Here is a 23,645-nt window from a genome sequence, read left to right on the forward strand (position 1 = left end):
TGCAAAAGTCGCTTCCGGGGCGGGCCAGAGGAAGTGAGGGCAGTTGAGGCTGGGCGGCCCGCTGTAGTAGGAGGGGCCGTGAGGTGAGTAGTCCCGGAGCCCGAGGTTCAGGTGAGACTAGGTCTGAGTGCAGCCTGGGAGGAGGGCGTGCGGCTCTCCGGGGCGTCCGTCCGCGCAGCCTAGTGCCAGGCGCTTTGCGGAGCCCGCGGCTCCTGTTCCCGCGCCACTTCTCGCGGGAGCCGGTGTTCCTCATTTGCCCAGAGGGGAAACTGAGTCCCCAAGGGGTAGTTGGTCGCCCGAGTCACCCAGTTTCGGTGGCCGAGCTACACTGAAGGCTTCTCGTTTCGGCCGCGCACCTCAGCGAGCCGGGTGGCCTCTGCCGTGTCTCCCCCTCCGTCCCGGGGCCCGGCCCCGGGCCTGTGTGTCCAAGGACCGCCTGGGCCGGCAGCGAGAACTTGGCCGACCTTGGCCCTGCCGGGTCGGGCTGTTGCGGGGGAGGGGCGGCGCATCCCAGGCAAGGTCCCCGCAGCGGTTCCCTCGGCGCAGCTGTCCGTTCGGCAAAGTTCCACTGAGCTCGGCGGCCTCCGTGGGCCTCCTGGGACCCAGGGGCGATGAGACCTGGCCCCGTCCTGGAGGAGCTCCCGGTCCCCTGCGGTAGACCGTGTATAAACATGACAACAGCCTCTCGAAGGGCCGTGGGAGTGCAGAGGTGGTAAGAACCAACTAGCGTTGCCAGCGATCTGGGGCAAGATTCTTCTAGCCAGTGACAAGGGGTGGGGGCGGAGTGGGTATGAAGGCTAAGTCGGTGCTCTCGTCCATTTATTCCTTAATTGGACACTGCTTTCTGTGTGCCAGGCAGGCGCTGTGCTGTGCCTAAGGGAAGTCCCTGCCCTTCGGACAAAGGGCACAGTACAGATACCTAATTACTATTCGGAGAGGACTCTGGAGGAAATGCAGGGTGCTGTGGGGTGAACAGTGAAGAACCTGACTCTGTCAGGGAAGGGGAGGTGTTGCTTGAGCTGAGCTTGGGAAAGGAGGTGCTGGTGTTTCGAGCAGAGAGAATAGTGTGGACAAGGCCTCCGAGGTGGTGTTGGGGGTACTAGAAGAAGGCCAGTGTGGCTAAAGGGCAAGAGGAACGCAGGAGGTGTGGCCCCGAAGTGTATAATTGGGGCGGGGGGCTAACTTTAGGCCTTGTAGGCTGTGGTAAGTTTGGCCCACTGAGGTTGGGCCTGGTTGTGGAGGGCCTGCAGACCATGCTGAGGAGTCTAGATTTTCTCCTGTTGGCTCTAGCAAGCCTGTCGGGGTTTTAAGCAAAGAAACAGCATGACTAGCAATGTATTGTAGAAAGATCCTGTGGCTGTTGTTAGTCCCAACTGAGTCTTTGGAAGTAAGTTCGAAGAGGAAGTGGCTGCTATGACTAAAGAAACAGGGAACACTCTTATGTGGAATTTGTGGCAGGCACTGACATTCAGCACAGCCTGGCACACAGAGGGACTTTGATAAAAGGCTTGAACTGCGCTGAGAAGTAGAGCCCTTGCAGGAGGCAGGGGGATCTGAACTAGACTTTAAGTGTTTTCTGCTGGTGTGACCACTGAATGACCTTAAATAAGTTCCTTCCTCTCTCCAGCCTCCTTTCCAAGTGTGAGTGATGATAACATCCTTCTTTCCCCATAAAGTGAGTGGTAATTCCTCTCCCAGAGGGAAATAAACTCTACAAGGGAGGTTTTCAAGAAAGAGCTGCTTTGGTAGTCCAGTTCATCCCCTGTTCAGAGCCTGCTCTTGGCTCCTGAGTTACTTCTCACCTGGGCATTCCCAGCTCTCATGACTCGACCCCCAGTTAATCTTTACACCTTATCATACTCTGCTCCTCTTCATGTATCTCTCACCTTCCTGTCCTGGACCTATGCTATTGTTGCTGCTGTTCTTTCCTTCCTACCCCCTCTGAACCCAACACAGTCTTGGGGCTAAACTCACCTAGCCACCTGCCTGGTGTGTCTTTCTTACACAGTGATATCCAGCCTTGGCTAGAGTTTTGTATTCAGGTGCTATCTCTCTTCTAGAATGTGAGTTCCTTGAAAGCATGGCATGTCTTACTCCTCCCTAGGCCCTACAGTGCTCAGTACGGTGTGGGCAGTGTAGTGTTTCATGTACAAGGGAATGAGTATCTGCTCACCATGCAAGGGCAGCTATGAAGAATCCAGTCAGGAGTGATTCTATTCATTTTAACAGTTTATTAAGCACTTTAAAATTACTTAATTCACCATTGATCCTTAAGGTAGCCAAGAGTGACAGCTGTTTGTGTCCTCTTTTTACGGGTAGAGAAACCAATATTTGAATAGGTTAAGTGACTTACCTGTAACTACAAAGCCAGTAGGTGGCTGAGCTAGGATAAAAAAAATTAGACTCTTTTCCCTGTAGCCTAGTAGACTGACATTGGCTAGAGCTCGCTGTTCATTTTCCTCTTGTCTGTTTTACCTCTCCCCCTGTGGGTGCCCAGCAGCACTGGGCTGGGTGGCACGTGCTAGGCTTTTACATCTCATCTTCCAAGAATGAATGCTGGGCCTGGGTGGTACCTACAGTTTGGCTTTCCCATGAGGTTTTTTTTTTTTTTTTTTTAACTACCAAAGGGTTTTATTTCATCTCTAGGAGTTTTGCCTCAGGAAACCAAAGGCCCAGGAGGACTCCCAGGGTTGCCCAAACGCACACAACAAGTCTGGAACGGAACTTTTAAGGGTCTGGATTTGGAAAAACCATAATTGGGTGAGGACAGCCTCTTGGGCTGGTTTTCTCTCCTTGTGAAATGTCGGAGAAACCTTGGTATTAGTCATGGCTCTGCAGGGCATGGTTTTGTGGGGCTTGTGTCGTGGCCAATTGGTCAGTGAGTCCCCATTGTAAGGATTGTTTCACAGGAAGGGAACTCTGGTGTTAAGATGGCCTGATATGACGGAATCACGCCTCCCACCTCCCCGAGCTGCCCTGTGGCTGCCTTGTCCCTCGAGTGCGGGAGCCAGTTGGAACATCGGGAATGGAAGCCAGTGTGGTAAGGGGCACTCCCAGGGCAGCAGTGTGATGGGAAGGGCTCAGCACAGGACTTGCTGACATTCTTGCGACTCTCCAGTTAATCCTTCCTTTCCCCTGGAAGCCTGGGACTGGTGGGAGGCCACCCTTTCACCCACTCTCCCTATGCAGAACCAGCTATGATTAGGGGCAGTCAGTGTGTTTCTGCCTTTCTTTGCAGAAGGGAGGGAGGGAAGCCTGGGTGATCCTTATACCCAGTTAATTTCTCAGTTCTTTATTGGACCCTCCCAACATTGACTGTGCTTTGGCAGCATCAGGTGTCCCCTTAGATGGCTTGCCAAAGTGAAAGCTACACAACTGGGAAACGCGCCCTCACTTATAGTTGAGACTTGAGTTACACACACACACACACACACACACACACACACACACACACACACACACACAGAGTACATGTCCCTGAGACTGAGGAACTCAGTCTCCCTAGTAAAGGGGACTGGAAGAGGATGGACTCATCTTGGAGGTTGTGGCTGTCCCTCTCTCTCCTCTAGACCATACCAATTTGGCAAAACAAGCCACATGGAGCTGCTCGCAGTGTAGTGAGAAGAATCGGGACCAACCTGCCCCTGAAGCCGTGTCCCCGGGCTTCCTTTGAGGTGAGTGCACTAGAAGGACAGGAAGAATAGCAGCTCAGAGTATCTGGGAAGTGGATGCTGTGCCCCAGAACCTGGCATTTCCAAGGAAACTTGCTTTCCTGGTCACTTTTTCATTTTGTCAAAAAATATTTATTGAGTGCTTATAATGGATTCTGGTCACTGTGCCTTCCTGATTGCATACAAAGCTGTGACCACAACAGTCAGACTTCCAATTTGCTCATGAACTAATAATCTTACATCTTTGATGCCTCAGCTAAATGACTGATTTTATCAGGCTCAAGCAATCTAGTTTATCAGAGCAGGCCAAAGGCCCTTGCTGAACCACATCTCCTGACTGCACATATGTGCTGAGGTCTTTGCCTACAACCCTAGCAGGTCCCCACATGAGACAGTAATATGTGTGACTCTGAGTTGAACTCTGCTGTTCTTTATCAGCCCTAAGAGTTGGCCACTTAGTCGCCTATTTTTAGTTTCCCCGAGGCCATTATTCCCCACTCCTTTACTGGGCTACTTCAGTCTTATCTGTGTGTTAGGGGGCCTTTGGCACCCACTCTGCAGCAGAGATTCTTGCCTGGCCCACATGTTTGAGACCCCCTTCTATATTGGAAAGCTTAGTAGCATTTAGTCCCAAGTGCCTCCAAGAACTAATGGTTAAGCACCAGCTTCAGGCTGCATACTTAAGGTGTGTGCATCTGGGGAGTTGGGGCACAAAAGAAATACTTAAGCTTTCCTGTGAGAGCAGGTTCCCTATCTAAAAACAAGAGCCATCAACTCCTGATCCACCTATCAATTTGTAGCACAAGCATCTGAATCTGACTTATGTATCAATGGGTTTTTGAAAAATTATCCCTGGATTTCTGTTGTAAACTAATTACCTTAAATATTATTTAAGGGAATCTTGCTGGTTTGTTTTAAATTTACCCATATAAATATTAAATTGTGGAAAATAAAAAGGAGAAAGGAAAACAAATTGCCTGTCATCATAGTCGTGACACAGTAACAATTGATTTTTGGTGTTCTTTTCCATCTTTTTCTACATGCATGTTTTTTGCTTTTTGTAATCATACTCAATGTATGATTGAATTTTCCTAATTTTTCATTTAACATGGTGTCACTCAGCCTCTCTATTCCCGGATTACTGATCATTTGGGTTGAGGGGCTATTTTAAAGACTCTGAATCCTTTTGTATAATCAGTCACGTCTCTTTTTCTAAATCTAAATAGTCAGCTTATCAAGTTTGCTTAAAACAATGTTGCTGTTAACAGGGTATGTCCCAGTTAGCTACGGAGGTGCTGTAAAGAGCTAGCTAGAGGAAACTTGCTGTTGATGTATCAGGTTATTGATGTTCTTGCACTTGTATTCTCACAACCAGAGGGCAGGACACTTGGACAGTAGCCATGTCTGTTAAAAGGTAACTGGCCAGTCCCACTGAAGACCCCTTTGCTCTAGCCAGGGGTCAGCATTCTTTAAAAGGCCAGATAGTAAATATTTTAGGCTGTGGGCTATAACCATCCCTACTCACTTTTTGTAATTATAGCTTAATAGCCATCACAGACAATACATAAACACATAGGTGTGACTGTGTTTCCAGTAAAACAGGTCCCATCCCTCCTCTAGGCCACCTTGTTTGACTTGGAGGTTATAACAGCCTCAAAACTGGTCTGTTCGCCTTCCCATCCATGTTCCACAGCAGCCGAGTAACCTTTTAAAACCTAAAATCTGATCATTACCTACAGTTTTCTAGGGACTCATTATGAGTCTTAGAATCAAAGCTCCTAATTCACTTGCCAACCTCTTGCAGCCCTTCACCCCATCCTGTTCAAGCCATGCTGAACTATTTGTAACGCCACAAACCTCTTGCTTCTGGCCTCTTATTCAAGCTATTTCCAACCAGGAACCTTCCTCTCCCTCCATAGAAAGCTCTCCTGACACCCAGTCCTAGGTTAGGTGCCCCTCCTGTGTATTTTGCCCAATCTGATTGTGTCATCATGTCAGTGTTTGTCAATGAATCTTGCTTCCCTGCAGACCCTGCCCAACATCTCTGACCTGTGTCTGAGGGATGTGCCTCCAGTCCCTACTCTGGCTGACATCGCCTGGATCGCTGCAGATGAAGAGGAGACATATGCCCGGGTCAGGTAACTGAAGCAGTAACCAGTCTGCTGGGGAATAGGGAGCTGCTTCCCAGATGTGGTGGCGGGTAGCAGGGAGAGTGCTTGTGAGAGGCTGAGGACAAATAGGAATGAGGTAGGTGGGCTCAGAGTAGAAGCCAAACCTGGCTGTGTTACCTTTGTAGGTGTGAGTGAAGTTTTAGAAGGGGTGCAGTGGCCAGCTCTCTCTGATACACCTCTTTCCCTGGTCCAGGAGCGATACACGCCCTCTGAGGCACACCTGGAAGCCCAGCCCTCTGATTGTCATGCAGCGCAATGCCTCAGTGCCCAACCTGCGTGGGTCCGAGGAGAGGCTCCTGGCCTTGAAGAAGCCAGCCCTGCCAGCCCTAAGCCGTACCACAGAGCTGCAGGATGAGCTGAGCCACCTGCGCAGCCAGATTGCTAAGATAGTGGCAGCTGATGCAGGTAGGAACCCACGTCATGGCCAGAATAGAGCCTTGACTTTTGGACGGGATAGGGGTAAGGAAAGTGATAGCTCCTGGTTCAGGGGCACTTGGGCCCGAGGCTGTTGCTGTTTGAGGCCTGGCTAGCCTTGGATGGTTTCCGTCAGCCATTTTGAGCTGATTTCCTTGGTTAGGAACAAAATCTTCATTTAACTTGTGCCCCCAACCAGATTTCCTCCCTTGGCCACAAAACCGACACCCTCTGCCAACTGTCTTTTAAGATCATGTCTTACCCTGAACAAGCCCAATCCCATCTGATCTCGGAAGCTAAGCAGGGTTGGGCCTGGTTAGTACTTGCATGGGAGAACACCTAGGAAGACCAAGTACTATAGGCATAAAAAATAAGGGATTGTAAGCTGACAAGGTCCTTGCAATCTGTGAGGTCAACTAAGGTTTCCTTGCCTAAAAAAAAAAAAAAAAAAAAAAAAAAATGCTGTCTTTCATGAGCCCTCAGCGGCTTCCCTTTTCAACATGAGAACGAATCATCCCCTTTAAGCACCTGTCTTCCTTTTCCGGTGTGCCAGAGAGTATCTCTCCATCCCTCCAGGTTTCTGTCTGCAGTTAAGGCAGAACCCCTGGAGATGGATGGGAGTCTGCCTTCACTAGTGGCGTAAAATACCAACAGGTGGATCTCTCCTACGAAGCTCGGGGTTTATTTATCCTCATATTCCTCCTACCATTTTTTTGCTCCTAGTTGACTCAAAGTCATAGCTCCTAACCCTTATCAGTTGGTGGAACACATGAAAATTATAGTATTTTCTGTGAAATCTTCATGTGTTTAATTCTCTGATATGGCAGGTTTATAGAGGAATTACACTTGAATTTTCAATTTCTATTTATTGCATATCTTTTTTGTCATCTAAGAGACAAGCTAAAATAGTTTATGAAAATTCAGAGTGTTTTAGAAACTTAAGAAATTGAGGAAATGCAATTAAAATTTGGGAAACTAGTAGGGCTGTCACCATTCTATTTTTGCTGCAGAATGCTGCTTCTGGTCACAGGTAGCATTCAAAACAGGGTAGTTAGAAGCAGTGACCCAGTTAGAGGAAAGGACAAATTCCAGCCTCAGTTCTGTCATTGTTGCAGTCTAAACAGGGCTGTTACTCCATAGCTCAAAGCGGAATGAGAGCTTTTAGGAGCCAAAGGCTTTGTGGGGTGGGTTTTTCTGCTCTCCTGGAACACTCGAAGAGCCCAGTGCTTCTATATTTCCTTGAAATCCTAAGAGGAAAGGGTAGTCTACTGGCTTTACAGATACCGTGCTGGGCTTGCCCATGGTGTCAGCCCAAGAAACGAATGTTTGGTAGGGAGTGCTTGTGAGAAGGTGTTACTGCTGTATTCTATTCTAGCCCCAATGTCCATCCACGCTTATTGTTTTCTCTTTCAGCTTCGGCTTCATTAACGCCAGATTTCTTATCTCCAGGAAGTTCAAATGTCTCTTCTCCCTTACCTTGTTTTGGATCCTCATTCCACTCTACAACTTCCTTTGTCATTAGTGACATCACCGAGGAGACTGAGGTAGAGGTCCCTGAGCTTCCATCAGTTCCCCTGCTTTGTTCTGCCAGCCCTGAATGTTGCAAACCAGAACACAAAGCTACCTGCAGCTCGTCTGAAGAGGACGACTGTGTCTCTCTGTCCAAGGCGAGCAGCTTTGCAGATATGATGGGGATTCTGAAAGACTTTCACCGGATGAAACAGAGCCAAGATCTGTAAGTCTTCGATAAGGAGCTCTGATGATATTTACTGTTTTAGTCGCCTGTAACTAATGATATAATAGATGGTACCTTACATACAAAGTCCTCAGTAGTAGCCGTGTTTTACTTGAACAAAGCTTCCTACCTGTTTGCTAATGCCTGGGGCTCCAGTTTGAGGGAAGAGCAACACTTTACATTTGGTTGGGTTGATCTAATCCAACCAAATGTTAGACTAGTAGGAATTTTACAAGGTTCATCTAATCCCACTCTGTCCCCTAGGGGGCTTCACCACTTCACTTCTCACACTGCTAGTAAGTGTTCATGGGCCTCACCCTTTAGAGTTGGGTTGCATAATAATTTAGTATCTCAAACTGGTAGACTTTTTTGGTGGAAGGAGAATTTCATAAAGTTGGGAGTTTCTCCCTTAAATTACAGTGGTCCATTATACAAACCAACCCTGCAATTTCAGAGATTTAAGAACAAGGCCTTTTAGGTTCATAGGAAGTTCTTAAACCTTGCTGCCCCTCAGAATTGCTCAGATTTGTTAAAACTCCACCTTATACCTTGTAAAGCTGAACCCCCAAGGAATGGAGCTCTAGGTGTTTCTGATGGGAATGTGAGGGAATTTGGGAAAAACCTACCTTGAGAAACTCATCTAGCAGAGAAGCCCTAGAGCCCCAGCTGGAGGGATGACCCCCCACTTTCAGTGTTCCTCAAGTGTGGTCTGAGCTCCTGCACAGGACACACCAGAGGAGCTTGTTTGCAGGTTCCTGGGCATTGAAGCATTTGTTTAGTGACATCCATATCCCAAAGGCCAGAGGCCAGGGTATTCAGATTTATGTTAATAAAGAGTAAAAGCTCTTGTGGAGGTGAAAGCTCTCTCCTGAATTGATGAAGTTCCTACTGAAGGGACGGTTACTCACTCACCATGTGCCAGGGTCCCTTGTGCCCTTGTGGATCCTGCCTTATTTCCCTTTGAAAGTCAGACAGAGTTAAGTGACTCCCCTGTCACTGCTTCCTGGTAGCCCTTCCTTTAGGGAAGTCACTTTCACCTTCTCTTGTTCTAGTCAGGCTGATCTTGGTCATTCCCACAGTTCTTTGCTGTTTTGTGGCTGCCTTGAGTCTTTTTCTTTTGGTCAGTGTTTTATGGGTTGACTCTCAAACTTTCTTTTACTTGCCTCTTGCACCATGTTAGATCCAAGTTCCTCCTCCTGCTTGTGTCCTGGGATCTTGTGTCCCTCGTTAACAGGAAGAGCTAGGAAAGTAGCCCCATCACTTTTAAAGGTTCGGAATGTAACAAACTGAAGGCAATTACTCTTGTTTCTGCTTTCGGGGTTCAATAATCAATCTTGTTTATTGATGATTAGTAAAACACTTTCATGAGGACGTATGTATATATAAGTTCACTAGGATTTCAAGCACCTGTTTTCCAAGTATCTAGGACACTGTATGATGTATCAAGTAATTTGAACCTACCCCAGGTTGAAGTTGGTTTTGTTCCCACACAGGTCCCTTATGATGTGAATGTTTTAAATTCTAGATCTCTTACTTAAAAAAAAAAAAAAAAATCTCATGGTCCGCCTGATGTGGAGACAGGATAGTAGGAAATCCTCACCACACCTTTTCCTTGGAACTAATAAAGGTCAGAATAGCCAGGAGTCATTATTAGTCACTTCCCTTGCTGATCTAGGGAAATGCTACTAAGCACCAGAAGGTGGGAGTAGAAGCTTGGCCATCACAGGCCAACTCTAACTGGTTGATGGCCCTGTACTTTGCCCACATTTTATTGCCATCTCAGGAAATTGTAAAGCATTCTACTTAAGCAATGAGGTCTGCAACCAGGTCGCTTGGTTTTGGACTCTGGAGCCACCATTTACTGGCTGAGTGACTAGTAACTTTGGGCAAAGTGTATAACCTTTTCTGTGCAGGACTGTAGTAGCACCTACCTCACATGATTGTTGTTAGGATTAAATGAGATCGTATTCAAAAACATAGAACACTACACAGGACAGAAGTAGTCAGTAAATTATTAATAATTAAGCTATTATTGTATCTCTAGGAATCGGAGTTTATTAAAGGAAGAAGACCCTGCTGTCCTTATCTCTGAGGTCCTAAGAAGGAAGTTTGCTCTGAAGGAAGAAGATATCAGTAGAAAAGGAAACTGATAGCACTCAGCTCTGCAAACTCAGTCTCGTGCTCCTGAAAGTCCTTCAATAGCTGCCTTCCTCACCGCAGATGTTTCTGCCTTTCAATTAGGAAATTTTTGCAAGTCTTGCAGAAAACTAGAGCTTGGACTAAAAGAAGAGCTGGATTATATATGTTTTCCATACTTCAAACCTTAGAAGATAAGCCTATTGTGAGCTGAGACACTTGTACCAGGTGAATGTGTAGGTTAGAAAGTTTCAGTCTATAAGGTGACCTAGAAGTTTCTGGGTTTTCCTTGCCCATGTGAAAATAGGTCCTGAATGACTTACTTCACTGCATCAGACCCCATAACTGGTCTCATTGGACTCTTTGTGCCCAGCTGTCACTCTCAGCAGAGCTGAGGTGGCTTAAATGTTTATGTACATGGTCACAGGGGAGGAAAAACATCTTATGCTGCTTTATCATGAACTGATACCAGTACCCAGCAATCACCCTCTCCCCTGTCCAACACCTAGATGTAGAGGTGGGGCCTTTGGACCAGCTGACATTTGGGCTGCTGCTGGGAGGCCTGGGCTGTTTTTTTCTTAAATATATTTTGTAATACTGTACAACCAAATATACCCTCCAAGGCCCTGAAGCCTCATTAGTTCCAATGATTAAAACTTTCTCTTCCATGGACTTTCGTTTAAGCCCAGCAGGAAAGAGAAATGGGGAGGGGAAAGAGAATACCTTCTTTCTTCCAGGCCCTTGGCTGCTCCTTTGCACTGGGCCAAGGTTTGTACCTATTGCACCATGCATGACTCAGATGCCCTCAGGTCCCCTTCTTTACACTTTGTGTCCTGTGTGTGTTTGGATGGAAGCACTACCTGATATTAAAGGAAGGATTCGGAAAGATACTGCATTTGCTGTGTCCATCTCTGAGTTATAACCACCTCGTCTCCCCTACGGGTATAGGATTCCTGTTAATTTTATAGTATACGAACTTTCATTGACAGGCTCCTGTTTTCTCTTTCCTTATAAAGTCCTGCCTTTATAAAACTTCCCTAAGGATTTCTCTTCCTGTAGAAATTTTGTCCTAAGCTCTTAAAGCAGTCTTGTCTTATAACGTGTGGTTTAATGCCTAAGGAGTTGTTTAAGCCACTTAGGTACCACATCTACAACATGAGAAACTGCTACCTGATGGATAACATCTTCAGCAGAACAGAGGTCACATCAGACTCTTGTTCAGATTGGACTCATGGCAACATAATAATATAATGCTAAATAATACTAGCATATAATACTAAAAAGTTGCTTTTTCAAACATAAAATTGGTAATGTTTTAATTACCATGAGAGCCAGTTTTGTAAACAGTCATTTATTTGGACTGATTTACAAAGGGAGTTCTCTCACATCTTCTGGTAGAAGAGTGATACAAGATTATATATAGCTCAGGCTTTTTTAGGGAGAGATGTTTAAACAGAGCATATAACTTTAAAATGCTGTAAAGTTACCACAGAAATAAAATCAAAAAAATAAAACTGCCATCATTCTACCTTCTACCTATCTCTCTGTCCCCTGTACATCTTGGTCAGAGAGATTTGTCTTATCACTCAAAAAAGTGTCAGGAATAATGGTCCCAAGCTTAGGATGAATAAATATGATTATAGCCAGAGATTACAAGTATACATATCTATAGGAAGAAATGTCCTAGTCAGGCATTTGAAAGGGCACAGAGATGGCTTCATGCAGGCTGAGAAATGGGCTGTCTGGTGGACTTAAGCGTATGTGCCCTGGCTGCCTCGGTGCTCACCACAGACTCATACAGGGAATTTATCAGCCACCAAGGAATTTCTCAGGAAAAGGCAAATGCCAATGAAACTATTTCAAGTGTCACCACATGCTTTATTTACACAGAGAAGATGCTCAGTAACAACTGCTTCATCCCATACCTCTCTCCTACCCAAACATACTATCCCCAACAACCCCCACCCCAAGATATTTTCCTATGTCTGTCATTTCAAGGTACTTTTAGAACCAAACATTCAAAGACATTTAGACTTGGTGTCTGATAACTTGATTACCTTCAGAGTCCTGGGTAAAGAACAAATCAGGCTGCAGATTTAACTGAGTGGGACTATCCTGGTACGGAGCCCAAGGGCTGTCAGGAAACTGCCCTAAGCCGCGATTCCAATTGTTGGTTACATCTTGGAAAGGAGCTCTAGCGTTGTGGGCAATGACCCGCTGGCCTTGAGAATCCTCAGTGAAAAGCTGACTCCAAGAGTCCCTGTCGCTCTTTTCACTGTCCAAGGAAAACACAGGAACAGCACGGGCGCTTTGTTTCACCGCCTCTGTGTTTTCTCCACTCCGGGAATCCCTGTATGTCTGAAAGGGGGCAGAGGCCGGCCTATTTTCTTTGGCCGACAACTCTTCCAGTTTAGTCTTAACCAAGGGCTGATGGCCCTTGCCCCTAAGTGGCTTACTGCGTCTCTCCATACCCTGACAATTCTTTTTCTTAGATCCATGAAGCCATTCCCTTTTCCAGGAAGAATCCTCTCTCTCTCTTTGGTCCAGCAAGCACGAACTTCCCAAGTCCTGGGTGAAGGAACAAGCCAGTGAGTCTTGGTTCTCTTCAGCACAGACTAAGGGATCAGGCTGGAGCAAAGACAGCACAGTCAAGAATGGGGTTCCCATTCTGTGGCGGCCAGAAGCCTGGAGGGACCGAGGAGAAAGTCCAGCGTCCTGGATGTCTGCAGGGGTTGAAGTGGCTAAAGGGAGTGCCATGCAATCATCCCCCATGACTTGGATCAGATGGTCTAGCTGGGTTGCATCTTTCTTAGACTCTCTGTTGGTCTGACTTTCTATATGAGATGAAATACTCCTCTGATCACCACCATTTGTCTTTCCTAGTAAAACAGATATGAACAAATATTATTGTGCAGGAAAATTCTGCCTGAAGCAGGATTTAGCTGGCTCTTTCTGAAATCAGTATCAGCTACTATCACTACCTAGTACGGGGGTCTTAGATTCTTCACATACCTTTGTGGCTAATCTCTAGTCTCTCCTGAATAATCTTTCTAAAACACAGACCATATAGTCCTCTACTCCAATATATGGATGCTTCCCATGACCTACCTAATTAAGTCAAATATGACATATAATCAGGCCACAGCTTACTTTTCCAGCCGAGTTTTCATAAGTGGGGTACATCAGTATTGCTTTTGTCTTTTATGTGCTTTCTGCTAAATAGTGATCCTCACCAAATACTACTCCTGGATATTACCCTTTGAGAAACATGCTCAACACTATTCTTGTAGGCCTCGAAGATCACATTAACCTTCTGGGGACAGTATAAAGAATGTTAAGTTTCCCCACTCCCCAAACATTTCACAGTAAAGAGAGTAAAGACACGATTAGATGCTAAGTCAACAAGAAAGACAAAAATAAACAACTGGTGTCCAGCCCATCCATTTAATCAGGCATGGAATGGACCCTGTTCTGCCTTAAGGACAAATGCCATGGAATCCCCCCCACCCAAGTTACACTAAGATCTAATTACAAAGCTGAATTATTGATTTCTTCTCTAAGAATTATACCGCAAAAACTATGTTTTGTGAAAGAGTTCTCAATTTTACCTAAGAATTCAATATAGACTATAGAATAGACTAAAATTTTGAAATATACTATAGAACAGTGGTCCCCAATCTTTTTGGCACCAGGGACTGTTTTCGTGAAAGATAATTTTTCCACGGACCGAGGAGAAGGATGGTTTTGTGATGGTTCAAGCACATTACATTTATTGGCACACTTTCATTTCTATTATTATTACACTGTATTATATAATGAAATAATTATACGACTCACCATAACACAGAATTGGTGGGAGCCCTGAGCTTGTTTTCCTGCAACTAGACAATCCCCATCTGGGGGTGGGAGACAGTGACAACCAAAGTGTGTTATGTCCTGTCTACTCCTTAATCTTGTTTTGGTTGCTGTCACTGCGGAAAATCCTGCTTCACAAAGACAGGATGCTAGAAATAGAAGCAAGCTTTTCAAGTGCTTTTGTGGCCATCTCAGAATATTTGCCTTGACTTTAATCCAGGACATATGGAGATTTGAAGTTGTCTCAAACATACTTTTAAGGCCACTGTCTTTGCAGTCTCAAGCAGTTGATCTTCTAGCACAGACAAAGTCGATTCACCTGGCTTATTCTCAAATAGGTCATGGGTCCATTCCTTCCTTCCCAGCTTGGGGGTCTTTTATAGTTGGGAAGTCATGCTCAAACTCTTTCAAAAGCTGAGATAGATGATCAATCATGCACCAGCTGGGAGAAAGAAGCCCCTGGCTCAGTCTCTTTCAAAATCTCTGCTAATGTTTGAAACATGTCAAAAATCCCAATGTTCACTCGTCACCCCCATAATTCGTTTGGCTTTGAATGTAGCCACTTTACCTGCCAACTTAAACACAGTTGTTCTCCCCTGAAGTGACAGATTGGATTGGTTAAGCAGGCTGAATATGTCACAGAAGCAAGTTCTGTGACCCATTCTGTGTCACTGAAATGTGCTGCAAGTGGTGACTGTTTTTCTAAAATCTCTGGAGCACCTCTTGTAACAAAAACTCTGGCCAGTGATCCACCTTTAGAGAGCTGTGTGAACAGACGTGAGTTAAGGGCGTGTACTTTAATGTGGTAATTTTAATAACATTCTGCAAAACGTTAAGTTCGGGTGACAGTTTTCGGCTAGCCAGCATTTCTCTGGATGACACAGTGCGTAGACTCACATTCAGAGGTGACTTCTTTGACCCGAGTAGTGAAACCAGAAAGTCATCCAGTCATGGCAGCTGCTCCGTCCGTGTATATATCAACACAAAATGATCAATTCCAATTTCCTGATATGTAATCAAAGACTTGAATAGTTCTGCAGCTGTGGTGTTGGTTGGCAACAAAAGTACATATAACATATCTCATATCCGCAGGGACATCTTCCTGAAAAACAGATCGCACAGTCTACAGCCATGCCACCCTGAACATGCCCAATCTTGTCCGATCTCGGAAGCTAAGCAGGGTTGGGCCCAGTTAGTACTTGATGGGAGACCACTTAGGAATACCAGATGCTGTAGGCATTTAAAAAAAAAAAAAAAAAAAAAGCACACAAAAACAAGTACTGTTGCTTTATTGTCAACATCGGCAGACTCATAAACCTGGACTATGTAAAACGGTGACTCATTAATCTTAACAATTGTGCCTCAATATCCTCTATTTCATCAATTCGTCTAGTTATGGTGCTAGTCGAAAGAGAAACACTTGCCACCTTTTGAACTGCAGCCTCTCCTAAAAGTTCACAATAGACGTCCTTAGCAGCAGGCAGGACCAACTCTTCACCAATAGCAAAGAGCTTCTTAGCTTTAGCAATGCAGTTAGCCACTGACGCTCTCAGTGCAGACATGTTTGATGAAGTGGTGGCCTTCGAAAATTGTTTCTGTTCTTTGTGTTCATGGGTTTTTTTTTCTTTTGAAAAACTCCAAAAGCATGTCTTTCAATGCAGGGTGCTTGGTCTCCATGTGGCGAAGCAGTTCTGAAGGTTTCATGGCTTCGATGGATGGCCGGTCCCCACCATATTATGTGGGCTTGGAGAATGTGACTTACCTGTTACAATGAACCCGCAATTTAAGCAGGATTCTTGGTATATTATTTTAAACGCAGCTCTCTTTTCGTTGGCAGTCTTCGAGCCTGCTGCTGTCTCATCATTGGGCCTTTCCCCTTTTCAAAGAAGCTCTCCAGTGACGTTTGTGTTTTACTCGTTTTGGCCCGGGTTAGCTTGTGGGTTCACCAAAACTGTGACTGACACGAGTGCGCAGCGTGGGAAGAGGCACGGGCAGAAGTGGTAAATAAAACAATGGGCGGGCCACACGCGTACTAAAATAAGTGTCGGATTCTGACTTAAAGCCTGCCACCAGATACAGCTGTACATCAACTTGCCACTCCCTGATAGGGTTTTGATATGTCTGCAAACAATTGATGTATTATGGTCTCTGTGAAGTCAAACCTCTGCTAATGTTAACCTGTATTCGCAGCCGCTCCCCAGCACTAACATCGCCACCTCAGCTCCACCTCAGATCATTTAAATTCTCATAAGGAGCGCACAACCTAGATTGCTCACTCGCCCGACACTCACCTCCTGCTATGCATCTCAGTTCTTAATAGGCCAGAGACCAGTACTGGTCCGTGGCCCAGGGGTTGGGGACCCGCTATAGAATATACTAGAATTTTGAAATTTAAAATGGAAAATGTTCTTGAGAAAAAAATCTGCCCTTATGAGTTAAAGCAAAATGGTGTTTAAGTTTTTTTGGAGGGTAGGGAGAATGTATTTTGAAGGTTTATGCAAAACGATCTTGGGAAGTGTACCAGGAGTGAAGAACTCTCCTCCCAATGTCCTCCAACTGTCAGGAACCCTGCTCTGTAAGCCCCAGCCTGCTCTGAGGCAGCTGGTCCCCTAAAGTGGGACGTGATGAGACACAAACCAACTTTATGCCAACCTTTCTAAGAAAAAACATCGTTGACCCTTGATTTGAGAAACTTCATACAGAAACATCGATTACCAATTAATCTTATACGGACCACTCATTGTAACCAATCCAAGACTTATATCTAATTAATGGCAGGCCAGCTCCCGTGTGTATCCCCAAATCCCAAGTATACCTTTCTTTGCTGCTCCAGCAGGGAATACAAATATTTAATATTAGACTGAGCAAAACAGAACCAGAAAGGTATGTCTGTACAAGCATGTATACATTGCTCTTCGAAAGGTGATTCTTTATGTTTTATAACCTCTTCTGATAGGTGAGCTAAATTTAAACAATGCACTGGTGCCCCCACTTATAAATGTTCCAGCATGAATAACTGCACTCATTTTTACTCCCTGAGTGCTCCCAGACAGGTCACCATACCTGGATGCAAGGTGAAGAAGGAAGTAATGCTGGTCTGCCGAACGCCTGCAGGTAGATTTCTTCTTTGAGCACAAGAGAACTTAGCCTTTCTCTCTCCAGGAAAGGGCTTTAGAATTTTGGTGCCTGATATTATTAAATGTGTCTGAAAATAGAAAGAAAAAGAGTAAGAGAATCTATTAATATCAAAACAGCTGCCAGACAAGTTGGAAGTAAGCCTGAATCCTGAACCCAAATTCAGTAAACATCAGTGACCCTCTTGGAACCACACAGGTCCTCTTGGACTCCACTCAGACCTTTTTTTCTAGGCAGTTTTTCATGTACATAATCTTCCACCATTTCCTGCTCTACTGATGGTATGTTTCTCTTAGGAATCATACATTCCAACTATAGCCCAGTCTTTCTGCTTCCCCACGGAAATCAGTAAGGCTGACTAAACAAACAGGATTTGTTGAAGGGATTCTGGAGATGGTGCTCTCTCCTTTAAAGATAATTAATGATTCAACATCAGCAGTAGTTGATGCATTTCAATAGTTTTCAAATAATCCCATAATAGTTAAGAGCATGGTTCCCGAGTCATACAGCTTGGGTTCAAATTAATCCCAACTCTGCCACTGCCAGTCATTAACTGTGTGGCCCTTTGCAAGTTGCTCAATCTGTGTCTCATTCTTATGTGAGAAATGGGACAATAACAGTACCTATCCCACAGGGCAGTTATGAGGATTAGGTGAATTCACATAAAAGTCTTACATAGTTCCTGGCACATAGATAGCATTCGATAATAGCTGGCTATTATTAGGAAGAAAAGCAATGAAATAGCATTAGTCTTATTATTTAATCTCAGGCCCCTCTATACTTTAGAGTATGAATTGGGAGAAAGGCCACAGAGATTTTGAAAGTATCAACTTTTATAACTTCATCCTTATTTAGTGTGATTTATTTTTGTTTTTCTTTGCTTATTACGGAATGCCTGAGAAGCAGAGAGACTAAGGTTATATTCAATTCAATTTGGCTGTGAAAGCCAAAGAAAAAATGGGATTTGTCAATATTCAAGCAGCAAGTTGGAAGTAGGCCTGAAACCCGAACCCAAATTATTCTAGCCTATAGTTGACTTCATTTTTACTTTTGGAAACTAAGATGTATTTAAATGGTTAAAAGAAGAAAAACATCCTAGATGTAAAGTTCATACTCTGACTTTTAGTACTAGTACAGAAGCTTTTCTTCCACCATACAAAACTAGAAAACTAGATAAGGTACATGAAATAACTGATTTTTGACAGTGGATAAGAGATAGTACAAGACTATCATCCCTGAAAAGGATTTTTGAGAAGGAAACAAATGAGGTGAACCCCGGGACCACTCTAGCTTTCTGCTTGGATTCACTTGTCAGACTGCAACGTATGGAGTACCCAGAAAGAGCACCTCAAGCTGCTACTAATGTTAGGGAAGCTGAGGTGGCTGGTATTTGCAGCACAGGAAACTACATCGAGAAATTTACATAGAGATACCTTCGATCTGTTACTGAATACTAACCTACACATGTGTTAGGTGACAGCCCACGGAGCCAGACAAAGAAATGCCAAGAACTGCAGGTTGAACACCTAGAGCTCACACAGGGCTGGGATAGTTATAATCAGAGTAGGGGCACTCAATAGATTTCTCAGAAGGAACATCCCTTACCCTTAGAGCTAAACTAACTTTAGAGAAAAGCTATTCAAACCTGTCTTAACAAAGCTTAAATGCAAGCATTTAAAGTACCAAGCTGATTAGCAAGTAACTACCTACCCTAAACAAATTTCGGTATTCTTTAAAGACAACAAAATCCAGATATTCAACAATGTAGCACTCAAGATGCTAGCATGCAATAAAAAATTACTAGGTTATGTGAAGCAGGAAAACATCCATGATTGGGGGGAGGGGTGGAATGAGTTAATAGAAACAGATCTCGAAATGTCAGGAATAACTGAATTAGAAGATAAAACCTTAAAACAGTTACTATAAATATGCTCGATAATTTTTTTTAAATATATGAAAATGAGAAATAGAAGATATGAAAATTTCACTAAATGGGTTAAGAGCAGATAAGAGACTATAGAAGAAAATAACTGAACCTGAAGACACAGCAATGTTAACTATTCAAAATGAAGCAAAGAGAAAAACAAATTGAAAAAGAATAAACTGAGTTTTAATGACCTGTGGAGTAACAAGCACACATATAATTAGAGTTCCATAAAATGAGGTAGAAGAGTAAAGAAAACATATTTGAAGAAATTATGGCTAAAATTCTTCCGAATTTGAAGAAAACAACAACTATAATAGCCTTTGTCAAAATGGCCAATACAACATCTCCCATTCACATGCTCTTCTTCTAATAGGACCATGCCATTCCTCCCATCAAGTGGCAAGATCCATATTCCCTCACCTTGAACCTGGAAAGAACTTCGTCACTGCCTGACCAATAAAGTAGGATAGAAGGAACACTTCATGATTTCTAAAACTAGGTCATAAAAATGCCTTGCTCTCTTAAGATGCTCATTCTTGGAATCTACCCACCATGCTATGAGAAAGCCCAAGCAGACACATGACTCCTTAAATTTTATGAAAGACACATCATAGATATACAAAATAATGTGAGTTAGTATGCCAACAAGTATTTGAGCACCTATATACTAAGTACAAGGAATATAGTGATGAACAAAACAGTGATTCTGCCCTGGTAAAGCTTACAGCTTAAGGGGAAAATCAGAAAAATTAATAATAAATAGTTATTTAAATCACTACAAGTATGCTAAGTCCCATAAAGAAGACTCACAAAAAACTACTGATTATCAGATAGCAGGAGGACCTCAATTAGCAAAACGTCTGGGAATAAGGTTTTTTACCAGGTTGTACATATTTAGTAGGAGCAGGATGTTTCCTTCCTTAGGTCAGAATGATGTCGCCCCAGTTATAGAGATCTTTTAGAAGACCCCTGGCTTCAAGAATCTACATTATCTCAGTGGAATGTTAAGGCTCTGAGTAAGAACAGGTCATATGGAACTGAGAGGGGTCCAGGTACAAAGTCTTTCAGCAGATTATCCCTACTTCAAAATAAAGGCAGCCCCAGTGTATATATTACACAGGGTAAGAAAGCCTGACAGGCATAGGGTTCCTGCAGGATCAAACTCCTAGGTGAGCCATAGCATAGATAGTAACAATTCTTACTCTATAGGAATGCCCTGAAGAACCTAACTTGAAGGAACATGTTCCCTCCAAACCAAATAATCTCTAGTCCTTTAGTATATCACATTCAAGGTCCCATCCAGTGTTCTTTCAGAGTGGTGGAAGGAAAATCTGACTTCCTCTAACGACGGAGCTCCTGCTGTTCGCGTTATCACAAGGATCCGCCGTGCCGTATCCCTACGGTGATGCTTTTTGGGTTTTTTGTTTGTTAGTTTTTGGCTGGAAATCATCCCGAAAGTGTGACCCTTACTTATATTCCACAACTATCAAAGCAGATCTGGGGTCATATACTTCACCTCTCTTACCATTAGAAAATGTTTTCATTCTTTCACATTTAAATTCAGTTCATCTGATAATTTATCTGTAAGCTTTGTTAAAATTCTGCTTCCAAACCAATTTAATTCTTTTTAATGATTTACATGGCCTTCAGTACAAGTCTAGTACACAGCTTCCTTTATTCTTAATGGCCACTCTGGTATTAAATGCAGGTATGAAGTCTTACTTTCTATATAAATTGACATAGCTCTGAAATACACAAATGTATTTAATTGGTTTTGCCATGCTACCTCCTCCTTTATGCCACCCAGGGTTCCTATTCATCTCTTCCCACTTCTAAGGGTCAGAAAGCACCATCGCCATGTCCTCCCTCCCTTACTTCTTAGTCTCTCATAGCATGAATTTGATGACATTTTAGACAAAAACCTTTTCTGATCAGTCATTATCATGCCTCACCAAGTCAGGCTGGAAGGATAATACCGCCTTACAAGGATGTCCTAAGTAAAACTGTTTAAGGAGTCTGACGTAGAAAAGCTTCCAAGATTCTTATCGTTTCCAACATCAAACAGCTCTGTTGAATTAATAACAAGATATTAATCTGAAACTTACTTTAAACTCTCCAAACCTGAAAAACAAACAACACACTGCCCTAATTCAGGATTTCATAAACTCTTGCCTAGTCCTACCTAGACTATTACAATAGTGCCTTAACTGGTCAGGCCCCCATTCGCTATCTGTTTCTCTCAGTCCCACACCAAACATCTAGACTAATCTTCTCAAAGAACAACTGTGATCATATTGTTCTGCCAATAGTTTCTCTGTTACCTATAGCATAAAGGGTAAACTCAGACTGTACACACTGATATGATTCCAGTTTACCTTTTTCTCCATTATCGAATACCCTTCACGCACCCTGTAACATGATAATACTCAGCTAGATGCCAGTCCCTATTATGGCCTTCAATTTCTTCATTTCTGTGCCTCACATAGAAGGGCCTTTCCACACCCAACTCTGAAATGCTATGTATTCTTCAGCTTAGCCAAGATTTCCTGATTCCCACAGCAAGATGTGATCGCCTCCTCGTCTGAACTTGGCATTTATCACTTGGTACTCCAAGGCTTATTCTACAAAATCCCAGGATCAACAGCTGATTCACTTATTTTTCTTTCCATCTTCCACACAACTAGCTTAATATACATAGTAGGTACTTAATTCAATAAATATTTTAATAAGGTGGATATACAGGAAGGATACATTCCTGTTTCTGTTTTGTATATATCTACTCATTACATTTTTAATATTTACAAAGCTGTCAGAAAACACTAAGGCTTTTCTAATACTGTGACCAAGGTGAGCTCCTGTCACTGTAACTAATGTCACACATAAGTCCCGAAACAGGATGAGAATACATCCACTGAAACTGTGAAGGTTTTGCCTCTCAAAGTAATCTAACAAAGAAAGTAATCTAGAAAATTATTCCAAGAATCTTCTCTAGAACCACCTGACACTGGTTTTTCATATAAACCTAATGAAAACTCAGTAAGAAAAAAGCACTTTCTTCTAAGTATCACAGCTCCTAAGTTGGAGACCTGATATGTCTACACCCACTAGCATTACTAGGTCTCATGAAAGACCTAGCTAATGAGGTTTTTCACACTTAAAAGTTGTCATGCATGTCAGAGGTCATTGTAGTACAATGTTTTAGTACATTTACCATGAGTTTTGCTTTAATATGGACTATTTATTGAAGATCTGTTTACATCTCTGATTTTAACTACTTCCAATATAACGACGGCCATGTTTTGGCCCTCTCAATAGCAGAGATGATAGACCAATTAAAGAAAAAAGAGTACTATGATCACTTAAATGGGAAAGAGGGTGCCTCAACTGAAATCCAGTGGAGGAGACATCCCCACACTGGAACAAATCCCCAAGTTCCCCTGGAAGGTGTCAACTTTGTGAAGAGAAGTATTATTCTCTGTGTGCATGTGTATGTATGTGTGTGCACAATACATATATACAATTAATCTATAATATATCAATTCTCCCAATTTCCAAGCATCATTTCAAGTTATATTTAATAACATTTTTTTCCTCTATAATCATCTTCTATTTAGGTAACAAGTTCTGGCTCCTAAATGTAAAAAAAACTGAAGGGAAGATACAAAGGTCCTTTAAAACAGGGTTCCCACACCCACACACACACACACACACACACACACACACACCCAACACCCCTACTCCACCACATCCCTCCACTCCCGGTCATGGATCAGTACTGGTCCATGGCCTGTTAGGAACCGGGCCACAAAGGAGGTAAGCAGCGGGCAAGCAAAGCTTCATCTGTATATGCAGCTGCTCCCCAACACTCACATCACTGCCTCAGCTTCACCTCAGATCATCAGGCATTAGATTCTCATAGGGGTACCAGCCCCTGGTGCCAAAAAGGTTAGGCACTATTGTTTTAAAAGGAAGGAGATCCAGAGGGCTGCAGAAAATTGGACCAAAGTCACATCTTTAAAAACATATTTAAGAGAGCCTTCTTGGACGTGGTTCCATAGTGTAGTGGTTAGCATGTCTGCTTTACACCCAGAAGGTCTTGGGTTCGCACCCCAGTGAAGCCATGGTCCATGGTCTACGGCCATGCCACCCTGAACAAGGCCGATCCCATCTGATCTTGGAAGCTCACTGTTTTGGGCAAAGGTCTAGGTTCCTCACAAATTGAATGCATCCACAGAGCTGCTTGAATATTCTCATAAGTGACAGCTGGCTTCTCCCCAAAGAGAAAATGAGGGAGGCTAAAGCTACAATGTTGTTTATGACCTAGCCTCTGAATCCTGACAGTTCCATCATAGTCTATTCATTGGTCACCAAATACAGCCCACACTGAAGAGGAAGGGCATTAGTCTCCATCATTTAAAGGGAGGTGTATTAAAAGAATTTTTGGATATATTTTAAATCCTCCACCCATGATCAAATATAATCTCTTCATCCTCTAAACCCTTAGAACAGTTTCCTAATGCCTCTGAGGTACTTACAGTCTATCTGTGTACCTATCATATTCCCTGCTGCCAGAGTTGCAATCAGCTTAATCACTTCTTTAT

The 23,645-nt window shown here is 43.6% G+C and overlaps 2 protein-coding genes and 1 pseudogene across 7 annotated transcripts in view; 2 read left to right on the top strand and 1 right to left on the bottom strand.

Moving 5' to 3' along the window:
- MTFR1L (mitochondrial fission regulator 1 like) lies at positions 1–11,022 on the top strand. Of its 6 annotated transcripts, none has more exons than XM_016129805.2 (8): positions 1–83; positions 2,647–2,760; positions 2,910–3,040; positions 3,570–3,674; positions 5,700–5,809; positions 6,036–6,247; positions 7,670–7,991; positions 10,036–11,022. In XM_016129805.2, the coding sequence occupies exons 3-8, from the start codon at positions 3,026–3,028 to the stop codon at positions 10,139–10,141; spliced, it is 870 nt and encodes a 289-aa protein (XP_015985291.1). In that variant the 5' UTR covers positions 1–83; positions 2,647–2,760; positions 2,910–3,025; the 3' UTR covers positions 10,142–11,022. The 6 variants fall into 6 exon arrangements, with proteins under 6 accessions (XP_015985291.1, XP_015985293.1, XP_036086098.1 ...); XM_016129807.2 differs by having other exon boundaries at positions 25–111; XM_016129806.2 differs by lacking the exon at positions 1–83 and adding an exon at positions 136–712.
- LOC107502522 (aurora kinase A and ninein interacting protein) overlaps positions 10,203–23,645 on the bottom strand; it is an 18,453-nt gene continuing 5,010 nt past the window's right edge. The window contains exons 2-4 of the mRNA XM_016129811.2: positions 17,046–17,187; positions 12,185–13,006; positions 10,203–10,270 (exon numbers count right to left, since the gene is read on the bottom strand). Of these exons, the coding sequence (XP_015985297.2) occupies positions 10,203–10,270; positions 12,185–13,006; positions 17,046–17,187 (1,032 nt within the window). The remainder of the gene's footprint in view (positions 10,271–12,184; positions 13,007–17,045; positions 17,188–23,645) is intronic.
- Positions 15,104–15,221, top strand: LOC118607237 (annotated as a pseudogene).

This window comes from Rousettus aegyptiacus, unplaced genomic scaffold (assembly GCF_014176215.1).
Source record: "Rousettus aegyptiacus isolate mRouAeg1 unplaced genomic scaffold, mRouAeg1.p scaffold_m13_p_1, whole genome shotgun sequence".
NCBI classification, from domain to species: Eukaryota; Metazoa; Chordata; class Mammalia; order Chiroptera; family Pteropodidae; genus Rousettus; species Rousettus aegyptiacus.